The sequence below is a fragment of the Pelophylax lessonae genome (assembly GCF_965119305.1).
Source record: "Pelophylax lessonae genome assembly, chromosome: 7".
NCBI classification, from domain to species: Eukaryota; Metazoa; Chordata; class Amphibia; order Anura; family Ranidae; genus Pelophylax; species Pelophylax lessonae.
In genome coordinates, this window is record NC_138774.1 from 282880956 (window position 1) to 282900722 (window position 19767).

Here is a 19767-nt window from a genome sequence, read left to right on the forward strand (position 1 = left end):
GTTATTTATAAAAAGTAATTTTTCCATTAATGTTATTATCTTAATATTATTTTTAATATTATTATTATTAGTATATATATATTTTTTTATTATTATTAAAATGTAAAATTATTATACAGAATTTATATAGAACCAACAGTTTGCACTGATATGGGGGGCTCAGACAGTTCATTATGCATATTATTAGTAGTCATAGTAGTAGCTATAATATTAGTATTACTATAAACATTATTTTCATTAATGATATTATCTTATTATTATTTCCATTATTATTTTTTAATACAGGATTTATATAACACTAACAGTTTACATATAGATGGGGGCTCAGACAGTTCATTATGCAGGAAACTGTCATTTAGTCTGCATGCCTGGAGTGATCAGATGACAATGATGATGATTGTTATAAAAAATATTGTTTCCATTAATGTTATTGTCTTATTATTATCCTCAATATTATTATTATTAGGAGTAATATTTATATTATTATTAATATTATTATACAGGATTTATATAGCCCCAACAGTTTACACTTAGATGGGAGCTCAGACAGTTCATTATGCAGGAAACTGTCATTTAGACTGAATGCCTGGAGTGATCAGATGATGATGATGATGATTATTTTATTATTATTATTACCAGTAGTCGTATTTTCAATAATAATAATAATAATAATAATAATAATATTATATATATTATTGTTTTCATTAATGTTATTATCATATTATTAGTAGTATTTTCATTAATATTATTAATATTATTTTTTATCAATAATGTTGTTATTATTACTATAAATATAATATTATTGTTTTGTATACTTTCATTTTTTATTTTATTTTAATAAAAGTATTTTTTGGATATAATTTTTTTTTTATCAAATACTGTTTTGGACATACTTTAATTTTTTATTTTATTTTAATAAAATACTGTTTTGGACATACTTTCATTTTTATACAATTTATTTTTTTCAATAAAATATTTTTTTTACTATACTTTACTTTTTTATTTTAATTTAATAAAATACTTTTTTTTAATATAATTTATTTATTTTTAAAAGTATTTTTTGAGTATACTTTCATTTTGTATGTTATTTTAATGAAAGATTTTTTTGGATGTATATTTAAAAAAAAAAAAATAATTTGATTTAATTTTTTTAAATAAAATACTTTTTTGGATATACTTTCATTTTTTTATTTTTATATATATATATATATATATATATATATATATATATATATATAAACGACTTTTGTGGACATCATTTTTTTTATTTTTTTTTTTAAACTTTTTTGGATATACTTTCATTTTTTATTTTAATCTTTTTTTTTTTTTTTTTTATAAATATAGTTTTTTGAACATATTTATTTTTTTATTTAAAAAAAGGATCACCAAGGCACTTGGCAGGCGTAATATCACATCCTGCTATTCACATATACTGTACTGTAGATACCTTTCCTGTCACTGGCTCCTCCCCCCTCCAGTCTTAGGACCCCCCATGGATCTCCCCTCTGCCAGCACGTCCTCTCCTTCTCTACCGCTGTCGCTTAGACGCCCCGCCCACTCCTGTCAATCAAACACCCAGCCGCGCCCCTCCCACCTCCCTCCCTGCCAGGATCTCCTCTCTCATCGCCCGCCCTCCGGCCACCTTCCTGCCAATCTCAGGCGCGGGGGGCGTGCCCTGAGACGCAGAGTGTGTTTGTATAGTGAAGGAGCGCTCAGTGGTGGAAGTTCGGGGCAGGAAGTGCGGAGTCACCGCTGGAGGGAAGAGATCCCCGGGGACAGGAGGGCCCGACACCCGGAGGAGGTAATCATCATCCCATGGAGAGAGGACTGCATACAATGTAACCTTCTCCCTCACTGTGGATTGGATACAATATGCTGTATGGGAAACTCCAACTTGTAACAATGTATCAGTGCTGTGCATGGAGCATGCTGGGGTTTATTCTCTATTTATTTTTCTTTTTATTTATTTTCTTTTTTTTTTTTTTTTTTTGTATTTTTTTTTTTTGGTTTGTTTTTCTTTTTATTTATTATTATTTATGTATTTTTTTGTGTGACGTCCCAGATCCCTCCCTATGTATGTATGTATGTATGTGTGTGTGTGTGTGGTTGGGATCATTTGTCAGGACAGAAATCCAGACTCCGCCAATCAGAAGAAACCCATATAAGGGAGCGGTTTGGGATTTCTGTCCATCCAGTCCTGAGATTTACACAGCTCTGCTATATAGCAGACAGAGCCCATTGCATAGACAGGGGACCACCAACACCTTCAGAAGCTCCTTCACATGGCTGGAAAGTGTTCTGGAGGGGAAACCCTCAACTTCATAATAATAATAAAAAAACAAAAATTGAATATATATATTGCATTATATTTTTTATTTTATTTATATATAATATAGTATAATAGAATTTTTTATTAATTTTATATATATATATATATATATATATATATATATATATACACACATCATCTTTGTATGTACAGCTGCAACATGTCATGCCTTATATATATATATATATATATATAATCTATGGGTTGGTGTTTGTGTCCAACCATTCCTGAGAATTACACAGCTCTGCCATGTAGCCCATGGAGCTCCATCACATAGACGGGTGTCACCACTTAGAGGCTCATTTATGTGGGCGAAAAATGTTCAGGAGGTGACACAGCCACATCTTTATATATTAAAAATAACAAGTGTGTGTATGTATGTATGTATGCAATATTATTATAATAATCTATGAATTGGTGTTTCTGTCCATCCAGTACTGAAATTTTGCCAGCTCTGCCATGTAGCACACAGAACCCCATCACATAGACCGGTGTGGGAGGGGATACGACCACCTCCTATTATGTTATATTCTATAATTAAAGAAAAAGGGATGTATGTATGTGTGTGTGTGTGTATATATATATATATATATATATATATATATATATATATATATATATATATATATATATATATATATATATATATATATTAATTATTATTATTATTATTTTTTTTTATAACTTTGAGGATTGGATTCTGTCAAAGTCCTGAGATTTACCCAGCTCCGCTATGTAGCACACAGAGCCCCTTCACATAGACAGGTGCCCCCACTTAGAGTCTCATTTATGTGGTTGAAAAATGTTCAGAAGGGGATACCACCTCCTCCTAATATATTCTATATAAAAAAAAATTATATATAATATATAATTTTATTATTATTTATATCTTATTATTTTTATTATTATTATTTATATTCTTTTATTATTATTATTATTTATATTATTTTATTATTATTATTATTATTATAAATAATAATAATAATATAAATAATAATAATAATATCTTATTATTTATATCATTTTATTATTATTTTATTATTTATATCATTTTATTATTATTATTATTATTATTATTTATATCTTAATAATAATAAAATGATATAAATAATAATAAGATATAAATAATAATAATAATAATAATAAAATGATATAAATAATAATATCTATGAATTGGTGTTTCTGTCCATCCAGTCCCGAGATTTAAACAGCTGCGCTGTGTAGCACACAGAACCTCATCACATAGACAGCTGTGGGAGGGGATACAACAACCTTATTATTATTATTATTATTTTTGATATTATTTTATATTATATGGATTGGTGTTTCTGTCCATCCATTCCTAAGATATATATACAGCTCCGCTGTGTAGCACATGGAGCCCCATCTCATAGACAGGTGTAGGAGGGGATACAACCACCTGTTTTAAAAAAAAAAAAAAATATATATATATATATATATATATTAATAGTAATTCTGCCCGTCCAGTCCTGAGAATTACACAGCTCTGCCATATAGCACACAGTGCCCCATGACATAGACAGCGGCCACCACCTTATAAGCTCATTCACATGGGGGGGGGGGGGAGTGTTTGGTGGGCATATGACCACCTCTTATTATTATTATTATTATTATTATTATTATTATTATTTTTTCATTATAATATATGGAGTGGTATTTCTGTCCATCCAGTCCTGAGATTTACACGGCTCCGTCGTGTAGCAGAGGAAGTCCCATCACATAGACAGGGGCCACCACCTTCATACAGACAATAGACGCTCGGGAGGAGATACGGCCAACTCCTGAGGTTGGATATGACCGGGTCTCGGCTCGAGTCGCAGATTTCCTTTGGCTGTATTGGGATCCCCTGCTGTCCTCCTCCTGATTGGCTGACACGGATCCCTTCCATTCTGTAGATTTTCCCGGAGTTGGAAGATTATTTTTCTTAGGCTTTATGGTGAAGTTTTGGTCTGGGTCAACATCTGGTGATGGTGATGACCCATCTATACTTGGCCTGCGAGTTGAACGCCTCGTGAGGTTGCATACGACCGGGGTCTCGGCCCGAGTCGCAGAGTTCCTCCTGGCTGACAGCCCCCCCATTTCAATGGAGACGAGGTTCTGTCTGGAGCTGTGCCCGCCTGGTATGGTAAGTAACTGTGCCCCTCCCCCTCCCCCGGAGGTTTTTGGGGTGGACGTGGGCCCCCTTGATTCCCCTCCTTCCCATTAGGCACCCCTCATTGATCTGGTGGGCCATCTCGCCCCCCCCCTCCTTCACTGACGCTGGGACTGTGGGGTGGCCTGGTCCACCACCTAGGGTGGTGGGGGGGGGTGCAGGGTGCTGTGCTTGCAGATGGGGTTGGGCCACCGGCGACCGGGCAATCGGCTGTGTGTGGGGGGGGGGGGGGGACTGTACCTGGAGGGGGCCCCCCCCTTCCTGCCTGTGCCGTTTTCTGAGGCCTAGGATCCATTGGTCCCTGGGTGCCGCCATTTTCTTGCAGCCTGTGTGCTTAATGCATGGCGGCCATGTTTGTGTAGTCCGGCGGCCATTTTTCGGGGGTTTGACATTTGAAAATAGCAGCGGCCATGACAGTGGAGCCCTCTTTTGGTGTTGGGGGTCCCTCCTTATCCCCTGGATCTTTCCATTTCCTGATCGCTGTTCATTCAGTGCAGATTCTCTTGGTTTCTGCAGGGTGCTGAGTCTGGTTGGGTCCTCTTCCCTTCCACACTTGGTGGTCTGTGGCTGGCAATCAGGTGGGCTGCCAGAGTGGTGGTGGGTCGTTCCTTAGCAGTGTTTTACGTGGGGTTCCCCTGGAGTCTTTGGAGCACATCTCCCCACCTGATCCTCTCTCTGAGGCCGCGGGGCCCTCCGGGTCCCAACCATCCATCTGACGCCGGTCCTGGAGTCCTTGGTGTCCCGGGTGGAGGTGGCTTTTGGGTGATGGGCTGGCAGAAAGCAACCCCCGTTTTCCCTGCTATGGACATGGGTCACCCTCAGTGTTGCCAACCCCCCCCCCCCCCCCCGGAGTGAAATTTACTGGCAGAATGCCAAAATTGACGGACGGCACCAATTTTTTTACTGGCGCTGCAAAAATGTCCATAAAATAGCCGTTTTCAGTGCTAAACCGTGCAAATATGAATAATTAAACTATAAACGTGCAGATAGGGCTATCGGCAATGGGTTTAAGTTAACCACTTGCCTACCGGGCACTTTCACCCCCTTACTATCCAGGCCAATTTTCAGCTTTCAGCGCTCTCACGCTTTGAATGACAATTGCGCGGTCATGCTACACTGTACCCATATGAAATTTTTATCATGTTTTTCACACAAATAGAGCTTTCTTTTGGTGGTATTTAATCATCTCTGGGTTTTTTTATTTCTTACAAAGAAAATTTTGAAAATAAATTACATTTTTCTCCTTCACTGATGGGCGCTGATAGGCTGCACTGATGGGCGCTGATAGGCTGCACTGATGAGGTGGCACTTATGGGCACTGATGAGGTGGCACTGATAAGGAGGTACTAATATGCCGCACTGCTGGGCACTGAGATGTGGCACAGAGGCAGCACTGATGGACACTGACGGGTGCCATTGATGGACACTGACGGGTGGCACTGATGGGCAGCACCATCAGTGCCCACACTCAGTGCCCATAGTGCTGCTAGTCAGTGCCCATCAGTGCCTAGATGAGCAGGCACTGATGAGCACTGACTGGCAGCACTATGGGCACTGATGGGCAGCACCATCAGTGCCCACACTCAGTGCCCATAGTGCTAGTCAGTGCCCATCAGTGCCTAGATGAGCAGGCACTGACTGGCAGCACTATGGGCACTGATGGGCAGCACCATCAGTGCCCACACTCAGTGCCCATAGTGCTGCTAGTCAGTGCCCATCAGTGCCTAGATGAGCAGGCACTGATGGGCACTGATGGGCAGCGCCATCAGTGCCCACACTCAGTGCCCATAGTGCTGCTAGTCAGTGCCCATCAGTGCCTAGATGAGCAGGCATTGACTGGCAGCACTATGGGCACTGATGGGCAGCACCATCAGTGCCCACACTCAGTGCCCATAGTGCTGCTAGTCAGTGCCCATCAGTGCCTAGATGAGCAGGCACTGATGGGCACTGACTGGCAGCACTATGGGCACTGATGGGCAGCACCATAAGTGCCCACACTCAGTGCCCATAGTGCTAGTCAGTGCCTAGATGAGCAGGCACTGACTGGCAGCACTATGGGCACTGATGGGCAGCACCATCAGTGCCCATAGTGCTGCTAGTCAGTGCCCATCAGTGCCTAGATGAGCAGGCACTGATGGCGGGCACTGATGGGGGGCACTTATTGTATTTTATTTACCTCTTTTGTAATCGGGGCACTGGTGATCAGTGCCCTGATTACATTTTTCTGTGTCCCTGAACGGCTGATCGGCTCTGCTCTTCCTCACACGCAGTCTCTGTGTGAGGAAGGAGAGCCGGCGATGAGAGATGATCTCATATGTTTACATTTGAGATCATCTCTCATTGGACGTTCCGATCACGTGGTAAATGGCCGCTGTGATTGGCCATTCACCACGATCTGTGGTTGGCTGTGTCCAAGGGACACGGCCAACACAGATTTTCCCCGATGCGCGCTCGCAGGAGTGCGCGGGGAGCCTGTTACTGGGAGGCCGTATAAAGACGGCCTCCCGGAAATTCGAGTCCGCGCTGTAGCCGTCTTTCGGCTATAGCGCGGGCCGGAAGAAGTTAATATTATGTATATCAAAACATGTTAAGCTAGATCTTTCCACAGCCTTACCTTAGACGATGCTCCTTCATTCTCCTTTAAGTTGAACCCATATTTGCTGGTGTCTCGTGGCTTGCAGGGGGGTAAGGGTTTCTGCATAAGCACTCCCAAGTATGTTCACGGTGACTCCAAACAGTCTTTCAATGCACGCTTGCTGCCTTCGCAGTGCTTTCTCTGATCCCTGCGGCACAGCAAACTCGTCCACCACGCTCTCATCATCTTGCGCAGCCTCGTATTCGCCCACCGCCATCTGCATTTTAGGTAGGAGTTCAGGCCTTGCTTTTATCCCCGCACCATGAATGTGTGTGTGTGTGTGCCTGTCTTACCTTAGCAATACCTGAACACATATGCGGGCTACTATACCTGACATGATGTGAGTCTTCTACCTCACAGAGACACTTCACACTCCTCACACACACACAACATGGAAAGCCTCCTACCTCACAGAGACACTTCACACTCCTCACACACACACACACAACATGGAAAGCCTCCTACCTCACAGAGACACTTCACACTCCTCACACACACACACACACACACACACACACAACATGGAAAGCCTCCTACCTCACAGAGACACTGCACACTCCTCACACAACATGGCAACTCTCCTACCTCACAGAGACACTTCACACTCCTCACACACACAACATGGAAAGCCTCCTACCTCACAGAGACACTTCACACTCCTCACACACACAACATGGAAAGCCTCCTACCTCACAGAGACACTGCACTCTCCTCACACACAACATGGCGTCTCCTACCTCACAGAGACACTGCACACTCCTCACACACAACATGGCAACTCTCCTACCTCAGAGACACTGCACTCTCCTCACACACAACATGGCAACTCTCCTACCTCACAGAGACACTGCACACTCCTCACACACAACATGGCGTCTCCTACCTCATAGACACTGCACACTCCTCACACACACACACACACACAACATGGCAAGCCTCCTACCTCACAGAGACACTGCACTCTCCTCACACACAACATGGCGTCTCCTACCTCACAGAGACACTGCACACTCCTCACACACAACATGGCAACTCTCCTACCTCACAGAGACACTGCACTCTCCTCACACAACATGGCGTCTCCTACCTCAGAGACACTGCACTCTCCTCACACAACATGGCGTCTCCTACCTCAGAGACACTGCACACTCCTCACACACAACATGGCAAGTCTCCTACCTCACAGAGACACTGCACTCTCCTCACACACAACATGGCGTCTCCTACCTCACAGAGACACTGCACACTCCTCACACACACACAACATGGCAAGTCTCCTACCTCACAGAGACATTGCACACTACTCACACACACACACACACACACACACACACACACACAACATGGCCATGGCAAGTCTCCTACCTCACAGAGACACTGCACACTCCTCACACACAACATGGCGTCTCCTACCTCACAGAGACACTGCACACTCCTCACACACAACATGGCAACTCTCCTACCTCACAGAGACACTTCACACTCCACACACACACACACACACACACAACATGGAAAGCCTTCTACCTCACAGAGACACTGCACTCTCCTCACACACAACATGGCGTCTCCTACCTCACAGAGACACTGCACTCTCCTCACACAACATGGCGTCTCCTACCTCAGAGACACTGCACTCTCCTCACACAACATGGCAAGTCTCCTACCTCACAGAGACCCTGCACTCTCCTCACACACAACATGGCGTCTCCTACCTCACAGAGACACTGCACTCTCCTCACACACAACATGGCGTCTCCTACCTCACAGAGACACTGCACACTCCTCACACACACACAACATGGCAAGTCTCCTACCTCACAGAGACATTGCACACTACTCACACACACACACACACACACACACACAACATGGCCATGGCAAGTTTCCTACCTCACAGAGACACTGCACACGCCTCACACACAACATGGCAAGTCTCCTACCTCACAGAGACACTGCACACTCCTCACACACACAACATGGCAAGTCTCCTACCTCACAGAGACACTGCACTCTCCTCTCACTAGGGCTGAACGATAGTCGATATGATATCGACGATCGTTCTGCGGGCGTGGACGATATTCATATCGCCGAAGACACGATATTTAGCATTGGGCAAGGGGCGTGGCCGGAAGACGTGCGGGACGGACGCGGCTTGCGAGAGCTCCGATACCGCCGTACAGAATCCTCGGCAATCCTCCTAAATCTCCCCTATTCAGGGAGAAAAAACAGCTTGGGGAGACCCATGGAGGCACCAGAGACCAATACTGCCCGGTATTGCGGAGGAAAGAGTCCGTTCTGAGGAGCGCAAAGTTGAGGCCTACACAGGCACAGAAGCCGCGGCCTTGCCTAGATCGGAGCGCGATTGCACGCTCGTGGTTCCCGGTAAGGCCTACTTACTCCGCACTCATTCGGGACTTGCCTCCATCCCCCGGGTGCCCCCAAAGCCATACACAGACCTCCTAATCTTCACAAAAAGGACCCCAGTGTACTCATCCCTCAGCAAGCTGTGCCGACCGCCATCTTGGCTGCACAGGGGGACACAGATCCACAGCAGACTGCAACTCTCTCACCTTGTTCAGTAATCCCCCCCCCCCCCCCTGCATAGAACTCTTTTAGCAGCCGCTCTACAGCATTAGGCAGGGAGAAGTCGGGACTCGGGGGGGATTCTTCTACCTCCTACCACCACTGTGAGTCCCGACTCTGCCTAATCCACACTGTCAGTGTCTTCTGCATTCCACCCAGTTAAATATCGCGATATATATCGTTGGAAAACGAATATCGCAATGTACTTTTTTTTCCCAATATCGTGCAGCCCTACCTCACACACACACACACAACATGGCAAGTCTCCTACCTCACAGAGACACTGGACTCTTCTCACACACAGAGCAAGGCAAGTCTCATGTGACAGATATCATACTCAGGGTCACAGCTTGCCGCAGCGTGGCCAGCGCCAGCAAGACAGTGTTACTGTCTTTTAAAAATGGCGCCAACTGTTGCCAGTTCGTCACTGCGCATGCGCCCGCCCAGCCGGAAATAGGCGAGCTTTTCCGAGCCCGACAGGCTTCGGAACGGCGCATGCGCAGTTGCGTAGCGGCCGTTCCACCATCTTTTTTTCGGGCGCCGCTGCCCATAATGGGCATTTACGGGCAGCCCGAAAATGGGCTAAAATTTACGGGCTGCCCGTAAATCTATGGGCGGTTGGCAACACTGGTCACCCTGCTGGGTCTGTGACCACGCGCCCTGAATCCTCAGATATGAGGAGGATTCCCCCACTTCTGCACTTGTGTACGAAAAGGCGCTGGTGGACGCACTGATTGTAGCCGTGCGTGAGACCTTAAAGATGGGGGAGGCGCAGGTTCCCTTTGGCACCCACAAGCCATCCAGAGTGGCAAAGGTGTTCCCTTTTCCCCTCCTATTTTGACTGAATTGTCACTAAATAGTGGGGACGACAAAAGCGTCCCCTTGGGACCCTAAGCGATTTTGCTAGGCGATACCCCTATGAGAAGTCCCTTCTTAAGAAATGGACTGTTCCACCGGTGGTGGACCTGCCAGTTTCCAGATTGAACAAGGCAATCATAATTCCGGGTTGAGGAGTCCCCGGTCTTTAAAGCGGAGGCCATTTACTCACCTCTCCAATGGTCCAGCGATGCGGCCGCCCGAAGCCTCGATCCTCTCCCTCGGCGCCGGCATCACTGCTGTGGGCACCCGGCTGTTACAGTTTGCGGCTTCACAGGCGGGTACCCACTGCGCATGCGCGAGTTGCGCTGCGCGCCGTGATTGGCCGGCAATCTTCTGGGACCTCTGACGTGTCCCAGAAGATTGCAGGGAAGGAGGGGGAGAGGAGAACTTCCGCTCAGGGCGCCGCAGCGCTCCGAGCGGAAGTGGGAGCGGGTACCTGTCAAAACTAGGTACCCGCTCCCCCCCCCCCAAAAAATGACATGCCAAATGTGGCATGTCGGGGGGTCAGGACTCCCTAAAGCGGAAGTTCCACTTTTGGGTGGAACTCCGCTTTAAGGACCCGGCTGACAGGAAGGCGGTGGCTGTGGCCCGCAATATGTACACCCTGCCTAATTCGGCACTGAGGCCGATGTTCACTATTGCCCTGGTGTCGCAGACTCTGACCGAATAGGCTAGGCTTTTGCGTCGTGACCTGGAGGGGGGAGTAGCTCCCCCCTGCCTTTGCTGAGCTGGCGGACCAGCTGATCCAGGGGCTACAGTTAGTCTGTGATATCTCTTTGCATGTGGCTCGGCTCTCTGTTTAGGCAGTCGTCCTTTGGCGTGGCCTTTGGCTCAAACGGTGGTCTACGGACCAGACTTCTAAAAAAAGGCCTTGACTGATCTTCCCTTTCAAGGAGATCGCCGGTTTTGGTGCTACCCTGGATGACATCATTAAAGGTCTCATAAGCAGGCCTCGGGTCATAAGCAGTTTTTTCGTCTCTCAGGGTCAACTGACAAGGGATCGGAGCCCTTCGGGGCCTCCTTTTTGGAGGATCCAAGCAAACTTGGTCTGGCAAGTCAAGAGCAGGCTTCTCCAGACCCGTGGACAAGGCTGGTTCCTGGACCTGTGGACTCCCTTGGTAGAAGGCAGGTGGGTCCACAAGGTCATTTGGTCCAGCTACAAGATAGTTTCATTCTTGCCCTCCGGTAAGAGTCCTCTCTTCCAGTGCGCGACTGTCCCCGGTCTCCTTACAGGCTCTTTTTGGGGTGGTGCAAGACCTTTCAAGGAAGATGGTTCCGACTTCGGAATGTTTTCAGGGGTGTGAGAAGGAGGTTCATCCTCGCTCTTTTTTCGGTGGCTCGGATCTTGACCTTCAACGGGGGTTGAGCAGAAACTGGACTTGAGTATATCAAGGGTCAGGTGTCTGAAGAAGAGGGGACATCCCTCGAAACGTGTAAGCTTTGCTCGGACATCTTATTCCACAACTGTCACTAGTCAGCAGTCCATGCTAAGTGGAGAATCTGGTGGACTTCTTACACATGCCTCGCTTGATATTCATCTCAATTGTGAGCACAATGAAAGATAATGCGCTAGCCTTTTGCTCCCTCTGTGTTTGTGGTCCTTTTTTTTTTTTTTTTTTTTTATATTCTGTTGAGCCTTCTGTGACCCCTGATTGCTTGAGCAAGTCTCTGAATCCCATGTGGTTGCATTACTGGCCTCCCTCTGATTGTCGTTCCAGAGCTTGCCTTCTGTGTCCCTCTGATTGTTTGTTTGAGCAAGTCTCTGGATCGGTTGGGATCACCTTCATGGCCTCCCGCTAAATTGGCCGACCAGGGTTTGCTTTCTGTGTCCTCCTGATTGTTTGTGTAAGTCTCTGGATGCGTTGGGGGTCACCTCCTGGCCTCCCTCTGATTGGCTGACCAGGAATGTCATTCTGTGACCCCCCTGATTGCTTGAGCAAGTCTCTGGATCCAATCGGGGTCACCCCTTGGCCTCCCTTTTTTTTGCTAACCAGGGTTTACGTTCTGTGATCCCCAAATGAAGAGTCTTTGGCTGTATCGGGATCACCTGCTGTACTGCTGTCCTTCTGATTTGACTGACATGGATCCCTTGCATTCTGTAGCTTTTCCCGGAGTTGAAGATTATTTTTCTTAGGCTTTATGGTGAAGTTCTGGTCTAGGTCAACATCTGGTGATGACCCATCTATACAGTCCATGCAGCAGAATGATAAAATGTGTACCCATCAATTGTTGACTACAGGGGATTGCACACAGGGGGGATGTTGTACAATAAGGCGGTGGGCGCTCTACTTCCTTATTCTCCGCACTCTTTCTACATCTCCCACCTTATCAATACCACAGCAGCTCTAAGTGTGGTTGGACAGTGGCAATTCTAGAAACAATATATGGGAGGGCACATAAGATACCACAGTCAAAACTGGGTGGGGGGGCACTCATAAATGTCACCACTTTATCACTATCATACCACTGAAAAAAAACTGTGTGTGTGTGTATATAAAGTGAGTACACCCCTCACATGTTGTGTGGGTTATCTTTTCATGTGACAACACTGAAGAAATGACACTTTGCTACAATGTAAAGTAGTGAGTGTACAGCTTGTATAGCAGTGTCAATTTGCTGTCCCATCAAAATAACTCAACACACCGCCATTAATGTCTAAACCGCTGGCAACTAAAGTGAGTACACCCCTAAGTGAAAATGTCCAAATTGTGCCCAAAGTGTCTATTTTGTGTGGCCACCATTTATTTTCCAGCACTGCCTTAACCTTCTTGGGCATGGAGTTCACCAGAGCTTCACAGGTTGCCACTGGAGTCCTCTTCCACTCCTCCATGATGACATCACAGAGCTGGTGGATGTTAGAGAACTTGCCCACCTCCTTCTTTTTGAGGATCCCCCAGAGATGCTCAATAGGGTTTAGGTATGGAGACATGCTTGGCCAGTCCATCACCTTTACCCTCAGCTTCTTTAGCAAGGCAGTGGTCATCTTGGAGATGTGTTTGGGGTCGTTATCATGTTGGAATACTGCCCTGCGGCCCAGTCTCTGAAGGGAGGGGATCATGCTCTGCTTCAGTATGTCACAGTACATGTTGGCATTCATGGTTCCCTCAATAAACTGTAGCTCACCAGTGCCAGGCCACAACACTCCCACCATGGTTGACTGTAGGGAAGACACACTTGTCTTTGTACTCCTCACCTGGTTGCCGCCACACACGCTTGACACCATCTGAACCAAATAAGTTTATCTTGGTCTCATCAGACCACAGGACATGGTTCCAGTAATCCATGTCCTTAGTCTGCTTGTCTTCAGCAAACTGTTTTCGGGCTTTCTTGTGCATCATCTTTAGAAGAGGCTTCCTTCTGGGATGACAGCCATGCAGACCAATTTGATGCAGTGTGCGGCGTATGGTCTGAGCACTGACAGGCTGACCCCCCCATCCCTTCAACCTCGGTTTGGGTATGCTGTATGTGATCATCTCATCCTACATCAGTACTTGACTTCAACCCTACTGAACGTCTTTGGGATCAGGTCTTCTCATTCAACATCAATACCTGACCTCCACCCTACTGGACAATGTTGGGGTCAGGTCTTCTCTTTAAACATCAGAAACCTGACCTAGCAAATGTTCTTTTGGCTGAAAGGGTATGAATTCTTGTGGAAAGCCGCCTTAGAATAGTGGACACAAAGTGGGGAACTGCATAGTACTGGCCATGATTTGTAATGGGATAATTTAAGTGCATCAATCAGGCGTTCACAAATAATTTGGTAATGTAATATAACTGTAGGACGTGGTTTGGTTGACTTTAAAGGAGAACTTCAGCCAAAGCTAAAAATTAATAACCCATTAAAAAGATAAAATGCAAAACAAGCTTTTGCTATATTATTCCATTATAATCTAGAGATTTTCCCCGTAGTATTTGTTGCTGATGTCCTCAGATTGATGGCCAGCATCATGCAACCCGTTAAATCGGAGTCCATGTTATCCTTGACTCGCCTCCAGCATGTGACTGGACATTGAAAGGAAAAGTAGCAATGAGCTCATATTTCTGTCACTCTGCTTTCTCCTGCTGTCAGCATTGTGCTGTTTCCTCTTCTCTTTCCTGCCCTGCTGTACAGGGACTGCAAGAGGCTGATATTGGGCCAAATTTATGGAATTAAGACCGCATTCACACTAGTACGACTTGGACCGCGACTTGCCAGCCTGACAAGTCGCGGTCCGTCACGCTCTCATTGTGCGGCACAGGAGCCATTCTAATAGGAGCGACACAAGTCGCTCAGACTTAGAAAAAGGGTCCTGTACTACTTCGGGGTGACCTGGAGGCGACTTACATAGTCATTCATTTTATGAAGTGCAAGTCCAAGTTGCGCTGCACGCGACTTCACAGGTCGCCCCGTAAGTCGGAGCGACCTAGTGTGAACCGGCACTTACACTGCTTGTATTTATAAAATGCATTTAGTGATATAATAATAATTTCAGAGCTGTATTTATTTGTATCTAATATATCTGGCTGGAGTTCAGCTTTAATAATGTAGGATAATTTCTCTTACAGGGTTCAGTGTCTGACAGCTGGCCGCAATGAGAAGCCGGAGCAACTCTGGTGTCCGTCTAGATCGATATGCCAAGCTGGTCCAGCAAACCATCCTCTGTCACCAGGTTGGTTTACCAATATGTTTATTCCTCTGTTGTCCTTTGCATTGTTATTATTGAGGATTGGTAGATCCAAGACTATACCTGTGACCAGACTTAAGAAGTGATCAGTCAAAAGTATGTTACTTTTTTTAACTAAATTTTATTTAATTTTTTTCAAATAACATAAACCAAAGAACATCCGTACAGAATTAGTACATGAAGACTGAATGTCAAAATATAACCTCAGCAGAGATACAGTAACGTAACCTCGGAGTGTCCTGTTGGACACCTCTCATAAGGATAAAGAAGAGGAGGGTCAGGAATAAAGACTATAGGATACTACTAAAACAGCAGGAGGGATATGAAGGAAATTACGAATGGGATGGAGGGGGTAGAACCAGTGGTGGGATTCAGCCGGTTCGCACCGGTTCCATAGAACCGGTTACTAACTTTCTGCAAGTTCGCAGAACCGGCTGAATCCCTCTGCGCGTCTAAGGACACGCAGTACAATTGAATGTACCGCGCAGCCGCTGATGTGGCGGCCGGGGAGCAGAGCAGTGCGCCCCGACCCGCCCATTCTGTGACAATAGCGAATGAAAATTCGCTATTGTCACACGGATCCTCCTCCTGGCCAATCAGGGAGCGGGTCCTCCTGCTTCCTGATTGGCCGAAAGGCAAACCCTGTGCCATTGGACTCGGAGGCGGGAGGACTCGGAGACGCTGGGAGTCCGGGACTGAAGAGAGGCCGTCCGTGAGGTAAGTGCATGGGGATCGCTGGCACTCTGCAATTATTGGGGGCAATGCTGTGGTGCTCTGCAATTGTTGGGGGCAATGCTGTGGTGCTCTGCAATTGTTGGGGGCAATGCTGTGGCGTTCTGCAATTATTGGGGGCAATGCTGTGGCGCTCTGCAATGATTGGGGGCAATGATGTGGGCACTCTGCAATGATCATTGGGGGCAATTCTGTGGGCACTCTGCAATGATCATTGGGGGCAATGCTGTGGGCACTCTGCAATGATCATTGGGGGCAAAGCTGTGGGCACTCTGCAATGATCATTGGGGGCAATGCTGTGGGCACTCTGCAATGATCATTGGGGGCAATGCTGTGGGCACTCTTCAATGATTGGGGGCAATGCTGTGGTCACTCTGCAATGATCATTGGGGGCAATGCTGTGGGCACTCTGCAATGATCATTGGGGGCAATGCTGTGGGCACTCTGCAATGATCATTGGGGGCAATGCTCTGGGCACTCTGCAATGATCATTGGGGGCAATGCTGTGGTCACTGTGCATTGAAAGGGGGGCACGCTGGTCACTGTGCATTGAAAGAGGGGCACGCTGGTCATTCTGCTGGGAAAGTCGGAACTGGTTACTAAAATTTTTGAATCCCACCACTGTGTAGAACTCAAGGGGGGTAAGAGAAGAGAAGAATAAGAAAAGCAGGGTGGGGAATATCAAAGTGCCTAGTCAAGGAATGAGATAGAGCATGGGTTAGTGCATAGATGAAGCTTGTCAAATCTGTAGTGATAAAGGAACAATACTAATATAAAGTTTGGATGTACAAACGTTATGTAGGTGACAGGCCCGGGGGCCTAAAGGCATGACCCTCCGAGCTATATGTAGGTTGGTAGTGGAGCCCCCATATCAAGTTAGAATTCTAAAATGAGATGTATAGTAGGTAATCAAAATTTTTAGTGAGAGGTTCTAACAGGAATAACATCATCAAGGGATAGATCATAGGGATCCGTCGTGGAGGATTTAGTTGGGGGTGGACGAGAACGAGAATCAGGCAAACATGTTCTGAGAAGTCTCGGGAAAGGTGGTGTATACGAAGAGACCTGCATCCATGAAGGTGAAGGCGAGGAGGTATAGTACATGGCCAAATAGTTGTCCCACTTAGAAGAGGACCACTGGGTCGGGCCTGAGAAGTAGGTGGCATCCAAGAGATCTTTACTCAGAAGTGATTAGTATGTTACTTTCAAATTTAATAGATGCAATGACAAAGAATATCGCCCCCACCCCACCAATATCATTGGTGTCCATTGAGATTGTAAACCCCCCAATGGAAAATAGTCCTTCAAATCATTGGTATCCAATGGATCTTGATCTCCCAGAAAGCATAGACCCCCCCAAACCATTGAGATCAACAGGTTTATGGTCACCAGGGGAGAATAGACAGTCAACCCCCCCCCCCCCCACCAATATCATTGGTGTCAGTAGGATTGTTGCCCTCGGAAGAGAATAGCCTCCCAAAACATTGGTGTCAGTGAGATTGTGGCCACCAGGGAAGAATACTCCTCCGAAAATAAAAAAATCACTGATGTCAGTGGGTTCTTAGTCTCCAGGGAATATTGGCACCAAATAATTGATACCCGCAGGATTATGGCCCCCAAGAGCGAAGAGCTACCCAAATCATTGGCATCAGTGGGATCGTGGCTCACTTGGAGAAAAATAGCCTTCCAGATCATTGGTGTCAGTGGGATAGTGACCACCATGGAAAAATGGCTTTCCAAATTGTTGGTGTCAATGGGACAGTGAACACCAGTAAAAAATAGTTAATCAAACCATTGATGCTAATGGAATAATGGAATTTGGAGGAGAATCATAAATGTTGGTGGAATTGTGGCCATCAGGAGAAAAGAGCTCCCAAATCATTGGTGTTGGTGAGATTGTGGCCACCAGGGAAGACTAAACCTCCCCTCAAAATCACTGGTGTCAGTGGGATCTTGGTTTTTAGTAAATACACGTGCCGAATCATTGATTTTAGCAGGATTATGGCCCCCCCATAAGCTAAGAGCTACCCACATCATTGGTGTCAGTGGGAATTGTGGTTCACTAGGGGAGAATGGCCTTCCAGATCATTGGTGTCAGGGGGATGGTGACCACCATAGAAAAAAAGCTCTCCAAACTGGTGATATCAATGGGATAGTGAACACCAGTAAAAAATTGTTAATCAAACTATTGATGCTAATGGGATAGTGAATTTTGTAGGAGAATAGTCCCTCAAATCATTAGTGTTGCTGCGATTGTGGCCCCCAGGAGAGCACAGCTCCTAAATCTTTGGTGTTAGTCTGATTCTGGTCCACACGGAAGAATAGCTGCTCAAATCACGTGTGTCAGTGGGATCTTGACCTCTAGAGAATATTAGTCCCCAAATCCTTGATATCAGCAGGATTATGGCCTACGAGAGAGAATAGCCCCTAAGTCATGAGGGTCACTGAGATTGTGGCCACCAGGGAAACCCCCCCCCCCCCCTCCCTCATCACTGGTGTCCGTGAGATCTTGGCTTCCAGGTAATAGCCCCAGTGGTGTATTTTGGTTTTGTGCTGCCCTAGGCAAGACTAAAATTGGGCACCCCCCCCCCTCCTATATAAATTTGCCCTACTCCTTTTTAAACGGATGTGACTCCCTCCAAAATTGAAGGACTACAAGTCCCAGCATGAACCCCTGAGATCTCACGAGAGTGGGGGGGTGAGAGGGGGTGAGAGAGGGTGGGAGAGAGAGAAGGGTGAGGGAGAGAGAGGGGGATGAGAGAGAGAGAGAGAGAGGAGGGGTGAGAGAGGTGGTGAGTGAAAGGGAGGGGGTTGAGAGAGGTGGCTCTAGCAACCAGTGGCCAATAGAGTCTCAGGTGGAAGGGGGGGGCAGCTTTTTTGCTGCCCCCTTGCAAAGTGCCGCCCTAGGCCTGGGCCTTGTTGGCCTAGGCCAAAATACAGCACTGAATAGCCCCCAGATTATTGCATAAGCAGGACTATGGCCCCCAAGACAAAATAGCCAGCCAAATCATTAATGTTGGTGGGCTTGTGGCCAGATGGGAAAAATCCTTCCAAATTATTAGCAAACCCTAGAAAAAAATAGTTATTCAAACCACTGATGCTAATAGGACAGTGGACCCTGCAGGAGAATAGCCCTTCCAATGATTAGTGTCATTGGGAAAATGCCCCCCCCCCCCAGGGGTTTTTAGCCCACAAATCATTGGTGTCATTGGAATAGTGGCCTCCAGGGAAGAGGAAGCCCCCTCAATTCTTTGGTGTCAGTGAAATAGTGTCCCTCAGTAGAAAATAGCCCCAAAATCATTGGTATTGGTAGGCTCATGGCCCCCCAGAGGAGAATACCCCCTCAGTTCATCATTGTTAGTGGTATAGTGGCCCTTGGCAGAGAACAGCTCCAAAAATCCATTGGTGTGTGAAATGGTGGTCTCTGGTGAGTATAGCCACAAAATAATTGGTGTCAGTAAAATAGTGGTCTCCCGGTGAGAATAGCCCCCAAATCATTGGTGTCAGTGGTGGCACTTGCCTTGGGACAAGAGCCAGTGCTGCCCACAGAGGAAGACCATCTCCTCCTCTGTTGTGCTCCTTCTTCTGACGTCTTTTGGCGCACAGGAGCGGCAAACCCATCAGTCCGCCCATGGACTAATTTCATCCACAGAACTCCCGTTCTTCATAAGAAGTAGAAGTAGTAGTAGTACCCTGGCTCATTTGGGGACACAGTGGACGGGGGCTGGCAAATCCTAAGCCCAGTGTGACAGCAGTAGCCATTGGA

The 19767-nt window shown here is 46.3% G+C and overlaps 1 protein-coding gene across 1 annotated transcript in view; it reads left to right on the forward strand.

Moving 5' to 3' along the window:
* The first annotated feature begins 1695 nt into the window (after positions 1-1695).
* The window catches only part of PHKA1 (phosphorylase kinase regulatory subunit alpha 1), a 120852-nt gene continuing 102780 nt past the window's right edge, over positions 1696-19767 (forward strand). The window contains exons 1-2 of the mRNA XM_082263171.1: positions 1696-1801; positions 15151-15254. Of these exons, the coding sequence (XP_082119297.1) occupies positions 15177-15254 (78 nt within the window). The 5' untranslated portion in view covers positions 1696-1801; positions 15151-15176. The remainder of the gene's footprint in view (positions 1802-15150; positions 15255-19767) is intronic.